Source organism: Accipiter gentilis, chromosome 8, assembly GCF_929443795.1.
Source record: "Accipiter gentilis chromosome 8, bAccGen1.1, whole genome shotgun sequence".
In the NCBI taxonomy this organism is placed as follows: domain Eukaryota; kingdom Metazoa; phylum Chordata; class Aves; order Accipitriformes; family Accipitridae; genus Astur; species Astur gentilis.
Window position 1 is genome coordinate 14112663 of NC_064887.1, and position 19177 is coordinate 14131839.

The following is a 19177-nucleotide window of genomic DNA, read 5'->3' on the forward strand; positions in this document are numbered from 1 at the left end:
GATCTAGAGTTAGTTTTTCAAAATACATGGTTTTTTTACTCCTATTTTTGTAGTAGTAATCCATAAAATTATTTTAAAATGTAAATAGGAAAAAATACATTGAAAATTGTTGCTTTAATCATATTGCGAACTTATTTCTTATTAAAAAGCTAGATATCTTTCTTTTGAGACTGGGAAATGCTGTTGTTTCAAAAACTTACATCTCTGTTACAACCATGCTTATTAGCTATATAATGTCCTGCAACTCTAAAATGTGAATTCATATGGAAGCTGCACATTTGATGGAATGGAGGTATTCCTGATCTCCCCTAGGTATGGAGCTTTTTGAAGAAGCACTGCGTCGATGGGAGCAAGCACTAACTTTTCGTAACAGGCAAGTTGAAGATGAAGCAAGTTGTGGTCCCATTAAGCTGGGAGCAGGAGACGCAATTGCAGAAGAAAGTGTAGAAGTGAGTATATTCAATGTATAATCTACTGTTGCTGCCCTGACAATTCATTGCATTTTGTTGCCTGAATCTTTTCAACTTCTAATTCAACTACCAAAACTGAGAATTAATTCAAATTTCCAATTTAGTGGTATTGCATTTAAAGGACATCTAACTTTGTTCCTTTTGGGTTTTTTTGGCTGGTTATTTGGAGGAGGACAGGGGGAGGGAATTAACGTTATTTATTTTTCTGCAATAGCTGTTGCATCGGTGTTTGCTTCTGGATGGTATTATCATGCTACTAAGCACACTAGTTCTCTGCACAAAATCCCTTGGGTCATCCCTTTCTTTTCTGACTATTCGAGAGGATATCTGCTTAGCAAAGATAAAGGTCTTGGGAAAGATGATCAGTTTACGAATGTTCACAAATAATGTACTTGAACTTTATTTGTATTCCTTTTTTTTTTGAGCTAAATGCTAAAAATATTTTGAAATAAACATCCACCTATGTGTCTTTCATTATTTCTAGTGCAGTAAACATCACAGATAATGTTAAAGTGTTTTAAAATGTACATTTTAGTTTTATTACACTAAATAAAATATGCATATTTAGAAAAGTGTGTATGTTTTGGATGTTGAGGTATTCATCTGACAGTGTCCTTGTGCAGTTTGTAGGAAATTAATGTGGCACGGTCTGCTCTTTGAAGGCTTAATATTCTTAGATCTTACAAAGGAATCTTACAGACTGTAAACAAATAGAAAAATCTTCTAATGTCTATCTTCTTGCAGGATATCATTAGTGCTGAATTCATTCATAAGCTTGAATCCCTTCTTCAAAGAGCTTATCGTCTTCAGGAGGAGTTTGAAGCCACACTTGGGGCCTCTGATCCTGCTTCTTTAGCTAATGATATTGGTGAGTACTCCTATTTTACATTTTTATTGCTTGTAATAATTGTGGGGGAAGTTACTGAAATATCTTGTGGGGGAAGTTACTGAAATATCTATCCACGGAGCAGAATTATATTTATCTGTAAATAAACAGAAAAAAAATCAGGTTCTTTACATTATTATGTAATATTTGATGTAGTGCTCGTATTTTAGATTAAGAATGGAATGAGAGGAAATGTTTTTCTTTGTGACTTGTCAGTATACTTGAGAATTTTCATAATACTTCTCAGCTTTCTGAAGTTTATGTTGACTTGGGTATTTAAATATTTATGCAGTAAGAATATATGACCCTTTTTATAGCATGGGTGTATTAGACCGTTTCAAAAGAAGTTTTATACGTATTTTGAACTGTCAAACTGTATATGCATGTACTTTTTCTTTTTTTTTTTTTTTTGTCATAATTTTTTGCAAAATAAACCCAAAACCAACAACCAGAAAGAGTTAGTCTGAAACAGATATCCATTACCAATGCTCTTATCCATGGTGATTGAAATTTATCAGTTATGAGTGACTAAAACCAGGATGTTAAAATGGCAAATATAATGAGCAGTTGCTGCCAGATGTGCTGATTAAATACAGATAGTTTGATTATTTTTATTTAAAGAATTGGTTTAAGATGTTATTAAAGACTGATACTATTATACCTTTTCATAATTCAAGCATCTGATCTCAAATAACTGTCAGACTTAAAAGGCAGAACATGTTCTGGGATTAGTTTTAGTCAGTAGTCTTGTTTGTTAGGCTTCAGCTTGACTGGCACGAGGTGGCAGTGCACTCATCTCTTAACCCTCATGTTATCCTGCAACTACTAAATACAGCTCTGAGTAAGGTGGGAATTCAATTTAGGTCAGAGTTGGCTTTCTGACATACCTGCCTACACCTGTTAATGTAATTCTTAAAGCAGAAGAGCATTTGAATATCTTATTTTGGTGTCTGAAACAGTAAGCCCTAAATAAAATTGCCTTGTATATCCATTATTAAATTAGAAGTTTATTTGTAATTTCTGTCATCAGGCAAAATTAATAAAATGGTATTCAGAGGACTCAATGTAATGTTCAATGTGTTTAGTTATTGTCTTGCTTGGTTACCCTGGAAGTATTTTAAATCGATATTTTATTTTTTTAGATGTGATAACTGAATTCTTGTTTACCAAGAATGTTCTGAGAATTGAATTAATTTCAAATGTTCTTTGTAGAAATCATTTGTGATCTCTTGAGTCTGTTACTTTATTAGGATTTTTACTTATGCTGGTCCAGATGAGTGAGAAAAACAAGTAATGAAGTGGTTTAGTGAATAGTGTTTTCACTGTTCAGGATTTGGGGCTTTTTCATCATTACCTTGAACTTGTGGCTTGACCAGCAAGGAATATTCTAAAGAATGCTTCACTTTTTCAGAATGTTTTAGAAGAAAACCAGAAGAACATCATCTGCTTCCAAGCACTGGTGCTTGGAAGATTTAATACAGAGGATGTTTTGGTTCAATATTTGATATAAAAATATTTCATCACTCAAAATTTCTTAGGTAATTTACTTTCCTGTAGGATATGACACTGAGTGTAGTGTATGAATGTTTGAAGTAGGATGTTTTTGAGATCGACAGTTTTTTGGTAGCTTTCCTGGAAGAGACAGAAAAGTATGTTTGGGAGAATCCTAGAGGCTTTCTTATGGGTTTATTTCCCCCCTCCTTTTTTTTTTTATGTCCTTTTTTTGTATTTGGTAATCTAGTAAAAGAAAATGAAAGCTGCTGTCAACAGACTTTCCTTTACTACCCCAAAATGTGCATGTTAACATGTACTTATTTTGTTTCAATTCTATTCAAAGTTTTGTATTACTCTTTGCTAGTATAAACATTGATCACTTTTTTTCCTTTTCGTTTGTGTGCACACATATATGTGTATTAACAACAACAGGGATGGAAGTGTTCAAGAGCCACAAGAATAAGCAAGTCCAAGAAAATTATGAAATCCCAGTGGCCAAAAGAAATATAGTACAGCATTCTTTACTAAGAATAATACCCTACTGCAAAATACAAATGACAGTTCAGAAATGGAAATGAAGGTGCCTCTGCTCTGTAGGGAAGTATATAATTTGTGGCAAGAGAGGCAGAATCTGCTAAATCACAATCAGTAGTCCTGGATGATTTATACCCAAAACTTCTTGAAGAAGCTAGATGAAGAAAGCACCCTAATCCATCATTTACTATTCACTAATCTTGGAAAGTGGAAAATGTTCCAAATGATTGGGAAATGGCCAATTTAGTTCCAAATCTTAAAAAACAAACTACCCCAAAACTCCAACACCCAAGTTAAGCGTCATGCCTGTGAAATAATAGAGTTACTAATTTACAGTTATGTTACCACAGACAACATAATAAAAGGTGTAATTAGCGCCAGTCGATACAGTTTCATGGTCAGTGTTTTTTCTTAGACTGTAGGTTTTTGAGAGATCTGCAATTTGGGGGATTGATATAGCATACATTAGATGATAATAATTAGCTCACTGACATGAACTTTTGTTTATACTTCTGTCTACTGTTAAGGGAAAGGTTTGCTTTCTAGAGAAGATGCTTGGTTAACTGCTGTAATTTTATCAACTATGTAGCTGATAAAATAATTTGTAGAGCTGGAAGTTGATAAAAATTGATCATTTAGGGCATTAAAAGCTTTGAATTAATGAAAAGGAAAGATTAGTAATACTGATCTGACTTATCTGTTTAAATGGTTACAATCTAACAAATTACATTTGAATCCAGGCAAGTATGGATTGTACATATAGAAGAGAGATTTTAAAAGAAAAATAATAAAGAAACACTCTTGGAATGCATTAGGAAACTTTTGCATCATAGTGTAAGTTTTCAGCACAGTGCTATAGAAAAAAGACCATTACTAATCTTTGGCTATGTGGAAAGGACAGCATCAGCATAGAGGCAGAGATATGATCTTGGTTTTGTATGGTTTTAGAATACTGTGTCCAGTGCTGCTGTTCTTATTTCAGAAGATATGGAAATACTAGACAGCTCAAAACAAGCCATAAAAATGATCCATGTTTTGGAAAAACAAGCTAATATGTGGTTTAAGTTGCGTATGTCCAGCTTCTTATTGAAGAAAATACTGAGAGGTGACTTACTTGTTCTGAATAGCTCCTTACACATGGAAAAGGTATGTGGTGCTGGGGGATTTGTAGACCTTGATGTCAAAGTCATAACTAGATCCAATGTCTGCTTGTTAAGTGAAACAAGTTAAGTTCTGAAGTAAGTTGCCTCTGAAGCATGTTGAGGGTATTTCAGTGTTTTAGACAAAGAGGGTTTTTGTTTGGGTTTTTTTTAATGCTATTTTGAGGGATGTTTTTATTCCTCTTTGAGAGGAAGAGATGGACTTGGGGGTAAATGGTCATTGTGGGCTTTCTGGCATTTAAGTGTTTCCCCTTACTACTGCTTTTTTTTCTTCTTTCTTGGGCCTTGGAGTGACCAAGAAAAACCTTTTGTTGTCCTTAATAGATTCAGAACACTTGCAGCTTGTAGTTAGAATGCTTATAACAAGCTTTTATGCTTCAGGGTTTCAACTGTTGACCCACAATGGTAATCAGAAAATGTTTTGCTTTGTTTTTTCTCTGATACACATAATGGTTAGATACAGTTTGTGGATATTACTTCTATTTTCTCCATCTGAAGCACTTGTGATTAGCCACAGCTGGAGACAGGGCTCTGACAGTCAGACAAATGCTATCAAGTGTTATCAAAAGACTTGCTGCGTGAATGTCTGACTAGCACTTCTTATTCAGAAACCCTGGGTTGTAACAATCTCCAAATTTGGTCAGGAAGGAAACTTACAAAAGTAAAAATTTCCATCAATTTCTGGTTTTCAGCTTTCTCTGTAAAATCTTTTGCTGGGGCTCCTGAAACCACTCTCTCCCCTAGTTGTCTACTAGTCACAAATGTTGCTCCTTCCCAAAACCTTTAAAGGTTATTCTTCCCCTGTCGTCATTCCCTCTACCTAATCAAATTAAGATCTTAGTGCTGCCATTGATCAATCATACCACAGGCTTGCTTTTCATTTTGTGATCCCACTTACAAGTTGAAGTTTGTTGACATGATAAACAATTTGCCAACCAGCTTTGAGAAAATGCCTTCAGGAGACTATGATAACATGCTACATGGGAGAGTCAGGAACAAGTTACCTGGGACCCTGCTGGAATACAATAGCTTGTCACTGCAACCAATGTCTTTCATGATGTGGCCTGAAGTGCTTTTCTTCTGTCTGCTATGACAGGTAAAAGGTGACTTGTAAGAGCAGGCAATCATCACTTGAAGTGGTTGCATGCTGTAGTCTAATTGCCTTTTGTTTGCTTCTTGTTGTGTAAATTAGCACCTCCAAATGCTTTTCGCCCCCCCTAGTTATATGTAAATTAAACATTTTCTCTTCCTGATATTTCCAAATATTCAACTTCTAGCAGTGCAGAAGATGCAGGTGTAAATAAATACCTTTTCTGCCTGTGGGTAGAATTCTATTAATAGCAACAATAATAATAATAATTGCAAATAATAATTTTCAACTCTGTAAGCTATTGTGGAGTTACAAACAATGAATACAGCCCTGGAAAAGACTTGCATTTTAAATAGATGAAATAATGGAACGCAATTAAGTTCGTTGTTGTTGCATTCTCTACTGGACTTTCAGAATTATCATATAAACCAGCAAGCTAAAATAGGATTTCTATAGCAGAAGGATTTCTGGACATGAAATTAAAACAAATACCTAGGGCTGAACTGCTGTTGTTTTTATGCTGATCCTCTTAAGACTGTGAAACAATGTGGGAAGCCTAGAAACAGGCTTTCTTGAGGCAGGCATAAGCTAGACTGAATCAGGAAGGAGACAATTGGCAGAAAACTGAAAAATATTCATTTTGTTATTTCTGAGTGGTGAATGTGGGGGGGGTAGAGGGTTAAAAGCTTCTAATACTTCCTGTAGTCTGTCCTAGAAGAAAGTTATCTCTTTTTTTTTTTTTTCCTTTTCTTTTTAGACCTTTTCTAGCAGACTGAAATGTTAGTCAAGCTAACTTGGGAGGAATGCAAAGAGTTAGGAGAGAAACAATAGTTTTACTTACGAGCAGAATTGCAGGTCAGAGGGGAAAACTCTCAAATTGTAGGGCTCCTTGTCAGTACTGCATTCCTAATATGTCATATTATTATTCTGATTTGTACTGTAAAAAGGAACGCTGGCACTCAAACTAATGGTGGCTTGTGTACACTGGCACTCCAACTTTTTGATAATAATATTAAAACCTATGCATTGATTACATTTTTTGTTTTAAAATATTTTATATTAATTATACAATTTAAAACAAATTAGTTGTTTGAGATACTGCAGTAAAAGATCTCACAAAGGTCTGTGTTGAATGGTTTTGTTGGATGGTTTGTCTGTTTCTTTTTTTAATTTTCTTCTCTCACTCAAAGATATGACTGGCATTTTGGACAGACTTAGCACAGTCTTTAACCTAGTGACAAAAGTCTTTAGACAACATATTTACATATTAGAAACCTTTTCTCCAGCTGCTCTTAAAACAAAAATTATCTTTGCATAATCAATGAAGAGGTTGAAAGCTCATTTTTATATATTTTGTTAACACAGACTTCTATAATGTTTTACTGTTCATGGATGAATATCTACAGCCTGTGTTTTCCTTCCTGCCTCTGAAATATTAATGAAATAATTCTAGTTTGAGAATATTATGTTTTATTTGGTTATGCACAAGAAATGTGTCTGTTTATAATTCTCAGACTCCAATGAGGAGGTGAGCAATTTGTAGTAATTCACTTAGGTGTGCTCTAGTAGTACAAACTATAAAACGAATTTAAAGCAGCGTAACTTTTTATCATAGCTTTAAAACTTTTGCTTGCTTTGTGTTTCTTGAAGATAAATTTAGATTAAATGGTTCCTTCATTTCTTGGAGAAGGACGAAACATTTTTCTAGTGGTTGAAACAGAATTGAAATTGAAACAAAAGAAAACAATAGCTTTTTCTTTTTAAAGTGTGGAAATATATTAATCCCAAGATATATCCTTTTATAAAGGAAAGAAAATAATATTACTGAGTCTGAGGAAAAGGCCAGAAAAGTTATTCCAATCCAATTTTTTTAAAAAATAATGCATATTTTGAACATAATTTAGCTATTACAGTTTATGGAAGTTCAGTAACTGCTGAAGCTTACAGCATTTTACTGTGAGGTCTCTTGTGTTGCAACTTACTGCTGCAACTCCTTATTTCTGACTCACAATAGATACTCAAAAGGCAGATGTTTGAATTGGATAGTATGTCTTCTGCTATCAATAACATTTACGACTTTCCTTTAAAGGCAAATTTGTGCAATATTGATAACACTTCCTTTCTAAATCACCTTCAGCAAAATTCTTTACCAGAAAGCACCTAAGCACAATGTTGAATAGTAAGATTGGTAGTTAAAAATTCAACTTAAAACTAAACAAAAATATTTCTGCAAATGTTGTGTCTATCAAAAGATTATAATGCTTGGATTTCTCAGTGATACTCTTAATTTTGGCAATACTATATGAAAAATGCAAAATAGCTTTGCATGGACCTGCAGTGAAGTTACTGGTACTGAAAAAGATTAGTATTTGATAATGTGTATCTTCATGTTGGTATTTGATAACCTGGAGTGTATGTTTGTGTTTATCTTAAAAGCTGAAACTTAAGTGCCATTTCATTGCATAGCGAAACAGATTAAGCTGAAGTCTTTTCAGCAGTGGCTCAAGGTAATATAATATACTTTACTGTACACTGAACCAACACTGGAGGACTCAAGGTCACTTATTGTATGTTAGCCTGGGGGGAGATATGGATAGAAATTTCCAAACCCACTTGCAGTAAGATCAGAAGGAGAGTCTGTTTCTGATTTTTGAGGACCCTTGTTACCATTTGCCCAACAGCTTTGCTCTTGGATCCACCCATGCAGGCTATTTATACACCTTGTTGCTTTTCCTTAAATGGCATTCCTGAAACCTGTCTTCTTTCTGTCCACACCAAAACTCCTGTTTAAGCCCTCGTCTTTCTCACTTCTTGACTCCAGCCATGTTCTTGTCTTGCCTTGTCCATTTAAAACTTGCTTCTCCCACATGGACTTAACTGGTGTTATAAAAACCTTTGCTCATTTTTCTGACCAGATTATTCCTTTCCCTTAAGCTGTCTCTCCCCCTCAGGAGCTTCTCTTCAAATGAAATAGAAGCTATTCCTCCTTTTAGCTATGAAGGCTGCTCATAGCTGAGCCACAATCCACCTACCTGATTTAATTTCCCAGACTTCGTTCAGTTAGCTGTTCCTGTGCTTCCCTGCTCAGTCCTTCTAATGCAAAATCCGTGTGCTATTTCTCAACTGTTTCTGCTCAGTCCTTACAACACGTGAGCAGCTGCAATCGTCTCTTTCCCCAGATGTCTTCTTAGCATGAGCTTCCTGGTTCCATGTAGTTAGCCAGGCAAACTCTAATTACTTTCTCCCTCTTTTTCCTTTCTTCTCTGCCTATCAATTTTAAATCCCTGATAAAAATATATAATGAAGGTGTCCTAGTTCCTTACAAGAGTAAGGATCCTTACATTTGTATGCAGTTACTGCCCCACAGTACTACTCAGGTAGGACTAGTTAACACATGCTGTATTATCTGTGTGTTCATCACCTACCTCTTTAACACTACTTTAAAGGCATATTTTTTGAGCATTCCTTTTGCATCTTTTTTTTGTTGGCCATTCCAGTGCTTAGTTTTAGTCAATAGTTTCTGCTTTTTTTAAAAAAAACTTTTAAAAAAAAGTACACATTTACCACCTTTTTGTATAAAGAAAAGTGGTCATTTTCCCCACACATCAAGGCTTGATTTAATAACACTTGCCTTCATATTGAACACTTTTGAAAATGGTGTATGGAATAAGTGGAAACAGCCTTCCAAAGGCGGGAAGTTGCCCTTTTTTTTTTCTTTTTTTTTTTTTTCCTTCCTCTCACATGTTCTTGTGGTATATTCCTAACAACTTATAATTTACAAATTCTTTTTCTTACTAAAACGGATGTATATACACTTAACTTCTATGTGTTTATATACATTGTGGGTATAAATGTTCCAGAGGCAGGAAAAAATCATACCAGACAGATGGCAAGTCGTGAGGGCGGGATAAGTGTTTATTTTTCTGGCTGGAGTATCGCAGTGTGAGGTTATATAAACTGATGATCGAGAACATGTTTTGGCCCATAGGGCTAATTCTTGTTTTAGAACTTCTACTAAAACAATTTATTCTTGCATTATAGTCTATTTTTAAGATAGGCTTGTCTGAAACTTTCATGGGCAAAATGAAGGAAGGAGAGCCAGAATGAGGTGAGGGGAGATATAGACAGTGATAGTTTAGAGTTTGAAAAGACTTCAGAGGTAATCAGCTCTCTCAGCTTGGTAGCTTAATCTTGAAAGTGCAGAAACAACATTTTGAGCTTTTCCGATTGCTTTTCAGCACAATTTCAAAATGGAATATTGACAGAATCATATAAAATGAGCAAATGTAGCTCTCTGCACTATAGTTCCTTTATTAATTCAATAGTTCAGTTAGGACTAAAATAGATAAACTTCTGTCTGCAATTTATTTTCAGGGTCTTAAAATGAAAACATTGTGTGTTTGTGCACACATACAAAAGCTAACAACTTTTCTTAACTGACATGTCTACTACATTTAAATCTTGCTGCTGTTTAAGTCAAAGGCTCTGACCATCAGCCTGGCATAAATGGTTGTAGCATATCCACAAAGCAGAGTCTTCAGCGATTGCTGTTCACTGAGCTTGTTATTTAGCACTAGCCATACTCCACCGCTACAGCAATACAGATTTATTTACCAGACATACAGTTTGTGGTTGTTTTTTTTTTAATTGCTTACCCTATAGCTGGGAGGGTGAAGTAGCTTGTGTAAGTATTTAATTCCTAAAGGCCTTTTTATATCTCATAATTTTCTTAAACTTTTGTTTCAGCTTGAAATATTTCAAAGTTGAACCTGTCTGTGGGAGTCAATCTATTTTTGTGGAAAGGTATAGCAAAAGGTTCTGTGAACAGTAACAACAGAGCAGAGGAAGTAAAATTTATTATTTATGTGTCATTTTTCTCTCATGCATGTATTTCTGCAGTAATTACTAAAACTGTTACAAAAAATTAACTGGGTTTGACATGTGTTTTATTTCCCTTTTGATTGCTCAAGGTATTTTCTTTTTTTAATAAATTACTGTCAATTCTCTAATTCTTTGTGGGATATCTGGTCTGTGCACTATGTCCCACCTTACCTAATAATCCTTTTTGTAGCAAAGTGCTGTAGGGTAGCTGATTCAAGAGCACATGTCGATCACACCAGGCTTTATGCTATTTAAAGCTGCCCTTGTTCTACATGTAGATATGCTGCAAGTATTTAAAGGTAAACATATACATATTTCCAAATAGTCTAAATTATGTACATTCTTTCTTATTCAAGCTTTGCTTTATTTTACTTTAATTTACCACAGATAACTAATATATTGACTAGATAGCAGCTTTAACTACATCTGTTTGAGTAGCTGCTAATGAGTGTCAAGCTATCTTCCAGGGTCATGTTGCACTAATCATTACTTACATTATAATTCCAGTGTTAATATGTTGTTACTAATGCATTTAGCAACTTATAGTGTTACTAATTTGTTTTTTAATTTAAGTTTGGTAACCAGTGTTATTTAGTAAACTAAAGGTCCAGAGGAAGAACTCTTCATTTAGTACAACTTTTTAAGGATTCTTATCTCATTCTTTCCTACTTTCAGTGCCAAGTGGAATGCAAGCAGGCTCCAATCAGTAGGGCACTTAAGATATTCTTTAAGTCTTATTGTTTCAAGTTAAGCATGTGTCTTGCTAATTTAGGTTCTTAAACTGTATGCTGTGTACAGCTGGGTTTGCAGAAGCCAGTCACATTCCTGAGCAGTTTCACCACAGTGTGCAGAATTCTGTAAGACAGTTCTGCCCTGAAATTCAAATGAAGACTAGGATTATTATGCTGTTCCCACAGAGTTTGCCTGTGTCAGATATGCTAGACTCTCCATTCTGAACACAGAATCCAAATGTTAGTCCAATTCAAATATATATATTTGTATCTTTTGATGTTTATTTCACCGAGGGTCACCAGTTATATAGTTGGTTCTGTCTTTCTATCTTTAAATTCCGGGGATAGAAAGGTATCAGTCTTTCTTTTCTGATACTTTCTTTATACATGTAAGCAGAATTACCAACTGCTAGACAGTATGTTTTTCTTTAATGGAAGAACAAATTAATATGTGGGTTCTTTTTGTCAGTCTGTCTCACTTGCTTTGAAATATTAGCATCCCTGAAGCATAATATACTGGCTAAAGAAAAGCCTTTCCAGCAATCTTGTGTTTAAAGTCTTACTTTGAAGAGAACATGTTGGATGGTCTCATACCCTTGTGCTGTGTTCAGCAAAATAGTCTGTATGCTACATACTAAACTGTTTACTCTTTCCTTTTTTTATATAACAAATTAGGAAACTTTTATAAAACAACAAGTTTCAGGAGCTGAGCAGCAGTTGCTGGTTATTCTTGTCCTTCATCACTGCATGTGCTACTATCTGCTCTTCTGTGAAGAGGTGCATGGTGGGAAAGCCAAAAAGGTGGCAGTGAACTGTCTTGGAATGAGGCAAGGGATACTGCTAGTAATGCATTTGTGTAAACATCTTGCTTTGCTTTAAGTACCTGCTGACTTCAATAAATTTACACAGGTGTAGTAGAACCGAGGCCAAAGGGATAAGTTCACTTACTTTTGAGACTCCTCTCTCAAGCCTGTTGAGAAGACTTTTCTACCTAACCTGCTTATGGAGGCTTCTGGTGTAGGAAAGGTATTAAAGGAGCTAATTCTAGATGTGTAAGTCTCAAAGTTAACTTTTTGTACTTCCTTGTCCTGTAAATATGACATTGCATTTTGAATCTGCACTGCATCACAATGAGTTAATGTACTATCACATTGAATATGGTTGAACAGACCATTCCATTGTCACTAGAAAGTGTCTGTGCAAAAATAGCGGTAGGTTACGCTTGTTTTTAGGATGTGAAGAACTAAGAAAAGGCAGTGACGTTCAAATCTGATGACTAAGGTATCTGGCAGTCTTCACAGTACTGTGCTATAAATCCGCAGTGGACAGCCTGTGTTTTAAAATATGCAGCACTGGAATTCAAACTCGACTTTGCTCTGGACAAAGTAGATGTGATGCTTTCTGAACTACAGAAGAATGGAGTACCCCTATGAAGAGGAAACAGTGACAACTTTGTGTTACACATCCATCTCAGTAGACTCTGTACAGATTAGACAGCTGAGCAAACTTGATTGCCAGATCTCTTTCAAATCAAATCAAAGTACAGAAAGTGCATCTAAACTATTAGACTTGAAAACAGGAGGCTGGACAGAAATCAAATTCTTCTGTAAAGGATAGGGATTTAAACCTTAAAATCAGGAAAGATCCACTGATTTTTAGCTTCAGGGTAAAGAAAAGAAGTTGCAGAAAATTGTAACCCTGTGTAAATGTAGAATCTTATAATGTGCGGTTACAAATAATCAAAGTTTACATTTTCAAAGAAACAAAAAGGGAGATAGGGATGTATGATAGGCAGAGACCTAACAGTGACACGTAGTTTACACAAGATATACATCTAAAATCTGTTTCAGGATTATATGTCTGCATCAAGCAGAGAGTGAGAGCAGTAAACCAGAGAAGTGAACATACGCATACATTTATTTTCTGTTTACTAAGCTGATTTGTCAGCTGTCAGCACATATGATATGTTAGTTCAGGTTATAAAATACACATCAGATGCTGCTTTATTTTCTTAAAATTCAGATTTCAGCAATCTAGCACCATGTGTGTTTACTCTGCCTCTTCTTTGAGTTTTGAATTGCAGAGTTCCTCATGATGAGGTCTTTCTATTTTGAGATTTTGGGTTTACGATAAATTGTGCCACAATGATTCAGGGACAGCTTTCACAGGTCACATTCTCTATAACAAAATTATATTTCTAGCCTTTTGATAATTTCTTTGCTTAAAAAAAATTTGCAACTATCAGAAAATATTCCAATTCAGTTATCAAATTTATGGAAGAGTTGTTTAGCAGATTTAAATCTTGAAAGAATCATCTGATTTATCACCATTACATAATATCAAAGCTATGTAATATTTCCTAATACTCGAGTTATTTAACATACCTGTGTCTATAGATTACAGTACGTAAATTATACTTAAATTCCTTTCTTAAGTGTATTTGATTTTTTACTTGGCAAGACTAAAATGATTATTTATGCACGAGCATTTTGTGCTGTCTTTACCTTTGCTAGATAAGCACATTCAAGATGTTTAATTTTACCATTTTAGAATATAAGAGCAGTAGCCATGTTGTTTTATTTTATACATCATTAAACATGTGGTGCTCAGCAGATAATATCACTTCATGGACAAAGTCAGTATCTTGAAGGTCTTAAAATAACCCAGTTATTATAAACATCCCAGAAATTGCTATTATTTCTTTCCAAAGTATGTAGAAAATCTCTTGAAGATTATAAGGTTATTTTAGGCAAGTTGCATCTTTTTCCAGATGACAAATATTGCAAATCAGTACATCACAGTTTTCAGGTGGATTTTACTGCTTATGTGTGTAAGCTTAATGGATTGTACTATTCAATTTTTGTATGCATTCTCTATTTATTTATGTTTAAGCATGAAGAATCTATTACTGTCATCTATACACATGCTTGTAATTCAGCTTTTAAGCAGCTGGACTCCTTTTGTCTTAATAACAACATCAAAGTAATAAATGCAGAACACAGTGTGAATGAAGAATATCTTGGGGTTTTTGCATAATGATAATTAGGTGAGCATCCAGTGTCTTGGAAAATGGCTTTTTTATACCTGTGCGAGAGTTATTGTAGTGGAAGGCTTTTATGTGGACCTTTGAAGATTATAGCTGTACTTGGAAGCAATTATGAAAGCTCTGTTTCAACTTTTACTGAGGAAGTAAGATTTGGCCTTCTATTTGCACAAAACCAGAAGATTATTCTGTGCATGAAAACTACTAAGGTATTTGTTAAAGATGTAATTTGGAGGCTCAGCAGTTAGCTCAGCCAAAGCTTACCTTGAAAAAGGTCTGGGAGTACTAGAAGGAAGGTGAAATTGCAAATACTAAGTACTCAGTGCTGTCCTATACTCTGTTTTCCCCAGTTGTTCCTTTCCATTAGACCACTGCTTTAGTTGCCAAGTTCCTGGTCAAATACTGGTGAGCAGAAGCTGTGTGTTCACAACAAGGGCCTGTGGGAGGTGTAAGCACATACTGACAGCCAGGCTGGATGATCCTACAGCACTGGAGTATCTTTTTGTGGGTTTGGTGGGGGTGGGAGTTTTGTTTTGCTTTTTTTAAAGGAATCTGTCACTTCAGTTTGCATCAGAGCAATCTCAGCACAGAACCATGAGACTTGTTTAACTTGTGATACATGGGGTGTACGGGTAGAGTACAAGAGTTGGTTAGATATTTTTTAAAGACCCTGACCTGAAATGCATTTTTATGCTGAAGTCAATAACAACTTTGTTTATATACAGTGAGGTGAGATACCTCCAGCTACAGGAACTTTCTTGAACCCAGGTATTTGTGTTATTGGACAATGTAAACACAAATTTAACAATAGCTGTTAAATCCAGAATAGTCTGTGTGGACACCCTACTTCATTCTTGGCTTGCCTTTTTTAACCTGTGGCTATAAGACTTAGTCATCAGAAGGTGCCATCTGAAGGTTGGGATTGTTTTCTTTTTATAAATATGACATAAGTAAAATTCATTGCTTTCTGGGTGCATCCTGTAAGACTTCATGTAATACATTAGTAGCTACTTGGTAGGACTGATGACTTTTTAATGAATATTCAGTCAACACTCTCAGAGTTATGACTATTTATAAACGTAAATAAAGCTGCTTTTGGATGCTTCAGCAACAGTGCTGACAAACCACTGTGCTGCTTGTGACTAGCTAGAAGACTGTGACACATTCTCTTGAAATGGAATTATGTAGTAATTCATGCTTCTACGCTCTCTGAACTTGATTATTGTAATTCATTTGTCTAGGCATGAAGCCACACATCTAAGGGGCCTGACTAGCACACAACACAGTGGCTGGCTGTGCAGTAGCCTGGCAGAATACTGGGACCCTGCTGCTCTTGGGGTACCCTGACTTTTCATAAGTGGATTCCTTTGCAGGGTTTTCTTCTCTTCAGAGTCTATCAAGTCTCTCCTTTCTCATCTTGCTTTCCTGCTCGTGAGGTATTACTGCACTAATGTTCCACTGAAGTGGGAGGGCTGGGGAGAATAGGCAACCATGGCTTTAACGGTGACACTCAGAACTAAATTCCTTAACTCCTAGTGAGTTCTTTGCCAGTGGGTAAGTGCTTTCCTTTTTTAACTGCTGCATGTAAGTGCCAAACTCACTTGCGAACTCATGCCTTGTTTCATTTAGGGTTGGAGGGAAGATAACATATAAACAGTTTTCAGAATTTTAAAACATTATGTGACTGTGAATACTTCCCAGTTGAATGCTAAAAAATTAATTTGGATGCAGTTCTATCTCTAAGGTCAGATTTTGCTCTGAGAGCTTAGTGGGTTAGTTTTGTGGTCTGTCTTACTGCATGAAGCTACCAGAGCAAAGACAAATAAATATTCTAGACTGGTAATCTGTGAATAGGTGTGAAAGTAGCTTTGTTCTGATATTGGGGGTTTTTTTGTTGCTTATTTTCAAATAGATAGTTGTTTGCAAAATCTTACTAAGCTAGGATTGTTTCGCAAGCTTTAGCAATACTCCATATTCTTCCATTTTTTTAATACCCTTAATCTAACTTTAGAAGCACATATGCATTTTAAGGCACTACAACCAAGAGTCTTGATGTGATACTGACAGCAGTAATTGCCATCTGAAACTCTCCTTCATCCTCTTTACAAATATAAATGAACCAAAAATAACTCCCTGGCTTCTCAAATAAGTAAAGTATATTTGAAGCTCACATACTCGCTAGTATTCCTTTCCTGAAGGTATTAGACTACATAAGAGCTAGGGATGACTGTATGAGCAGTTGTAGCCGCTAGTGGGTGGGTTTCTTGTGCAGCTGTTCATTCCCGGAGTCTCATTGTGCCGCTGTCTCTTTTTTTTTTCATGTTCTTGTGTCTAAGAATGTTCTCCTGGTACTTGCATGGTATGTACTCCAGCTGTAACTTAATTTTCACCCTAACGTTTTCATAATAGTGTGCTCTCTGCACAGTGTGGGTATTGATAAGCACCTGCTTGGCTAAGGGTATTTTATGGTATTAGGATGGTGGTGGCCAGAAAGTCAAAAATAGCTGTCAAGGCTGTTTTGTTTTCGTTGGGGAAGCTGTGCTTTGTGTGCACATACAACTAGCCAAAGGCATTATTTCACTCGGCGTTACTAGCCTTTTTTTAATCAAATTTTCTGTCATAATATGCAAATTTTGTGCCTTTTTTTTGTGGTAGTGAGAATTTTCTTTGAGTGAAACCACAGATATTCCATATTCAACTAACATGTTAAAGACATACTGGCTAGGTGACAGTTTTAGGCCCATATTAGAAAACTTGGAATTATGACTTCTTCAGCAAATACAGATGTATTCAAAATCTTATTATCTCTAGAGCTTCATGTAATCTGTAGCAGGCTGAATGCAAACTCTACAGAAGAACCCCTCATTCTGTGGTATTCTGGGCTGGAAACTCTGTGGTTCCTTCATTTACACCAATTATTTTTTTACAGATATGCAGAATAAATTTTAGGTAAGTAGCATTATTCCCATTTATATGTAATCAATTACATAGCCCAGTGTTAAATACTTCAGTGTCAGTTTGGGGATATGTTGTCACTGAGCTATAAACTCACATGTAACAGCAACAGTACAGTAATTGTCAGATAATACCCAAAGTCTTCAGTTAGTGGTATAGTTGGGACTTTCCTGTGAGGGTGGTAGAGACGTTCTTGGATTGTGAATAAGTTGATATATGAGACACTCTGACAGCTGCACTTTGTGTACATAAGACTTGATTCCTTACCTTAACATCTTCACTAAAGCCATCAGTAAGATCTTTGTAAGTATGGCCCACACTTTACTTTCCAAGCAGTTTATAATTTGTATTGCTACTTGTGAATATAGCTGTTTACTTCTCATGAAGTAAGTGTTGCATGTTGCCTATAGACCGGCACAATCAGGAAAATAATTTCCTTGGATTGCACTTGAATCAGATGCTAGAGGGCTTTTCTAACTGTGAGAAGTAGAAACTTTTGCTTTAATTGCAAATTTATTATGGAAAACAACTTACCCAAAAGGAGAGGTTCAGTGGAAAAATCTGCAACCAGGCTTTACATCTCTGTACCACCCTATGTTTAGCAGTATTATTGCAGTTTCAGCAACTGCTTATGTGAAAAAGTCGTATTAGAAAAGCATTTAATGTAATATTAGAAGGTGATTAATGCAAATTATGAGCTAGAAATAAGAAGGAAACATCATGTTACCCGCCTACTTTTACCAGACCTCAAGCAAATGCTTTACAAACCACAGTTTGGTTTTCTGTTCCAGCTCTTCAGATTCCAGTATGTGATTGTTTCTCAACCAGCTTGGATGCTGCTGTACTTTTCCTCTTGGTTTTAAGAGGTCAAAAGAAAGAACAAACTATTAAGAATGGTCTGCAAAAAATCATACACTTTCATATGAATATTGGTGAAGTTGTGATTACAAGTAGGAATCTGCCTACCTCAATCTAGTAAAATATTTGTCCAAACTTTTAATAATTTTTTCCCTCAGTGAATAGTCTCAAAGACAGATACTTATTGTTGTGTGCAATTTTTAAGCTGTCATTCCAAGTCCGTAACTAATAAAACCATAACAACCACCGAAATAATAGGTAAGTTATGTGGATTTGTAGCCTTTCAATTGATGAGTAAACCATTCCGGTATATTGGCACTTGGCCACTTTGCTATGTAATAGTGTTTTTTATGAAGTATTGCCATAGCAACAGATCTGGATGACATTGGGTAGCTGGTTGCTGCTGACTGTTGGAAATAAACCAGACTTTTAGCAACATGTGTAATGTCTGAAGGTAAAGTAACCCAAAATAAATGCCTGTGCTCTACTGAGAGCATAGTATGGGGCACATCAAGCCAAAGTCTGACTTACTGACTTATGAATTTAATCCTTCTGTGAAAGTGTTTCTGTACAGTGAAAACGAATCCATGTATGCTAGTAATATATGCAACAGTTGAAATCTGAGAAAAAAATAAAGGAAAACTGAGATAAACTGTATTGCAGATGGTTTTAAGCAAAAAATATCAGTTATTTTAAAGGCTTTAAGAATTCTAGTACTATAGGAATTGCTTCTGGATGTGTTATTTCTATGGAAAAGCTTTTTGGGGAAAGAGGATACAGTGAAGATTAAAAACTTCATTTGCTCTCCTGAAGAACCAGCAAGTGAAAAAAAGGCATGAGAAGTAGAAAATGAAACGAATTCAAATGAAGCCGAAACCTGTTTTTTATTAATGGACTTTTATTTAGAACAGTATTTCTTGGTTACTAAAATGTTGAGCATTTGTTATGTTGAGCATTTGTTATATAACACAGCCAAGTTAAAAACTTTAACAGAGGGTTTAGATCAATATAACAAAGTAATATCTTTAGATAGAGAGATCTTCAGAAGTCTATCAAAGAAAAGGCAAAACCCCCT

At 35.3% G+C, this 19177-nt stretch overlaps 1 protein-coding gene across 2 annotated transcripts in view; it reads left to right on the forward strand.

Annotated features, from left to right (window-relative positions):
• The window catches only part of MIGA1 (mitoguardin 1), a 45570-nt gene that overhangs the window by 6565 nt on the left and 19828 nt on the right, over nt 1-19177 (forward strand). For both annotated transcript variants that reach the window (XM_049808585.1, XM_049808584.1), the window contains exons 6-7: nt 313-449; nt 1215-1338. In XM_049808585.1, coding sequence (XP_049664542.1) covers nt 313-449; nt 1215-1338 — 261 coding nt within the window. The remainder of the gene's footprint in view (nt 1-312; nt 450-1214; nt 1339-19177) is intronic.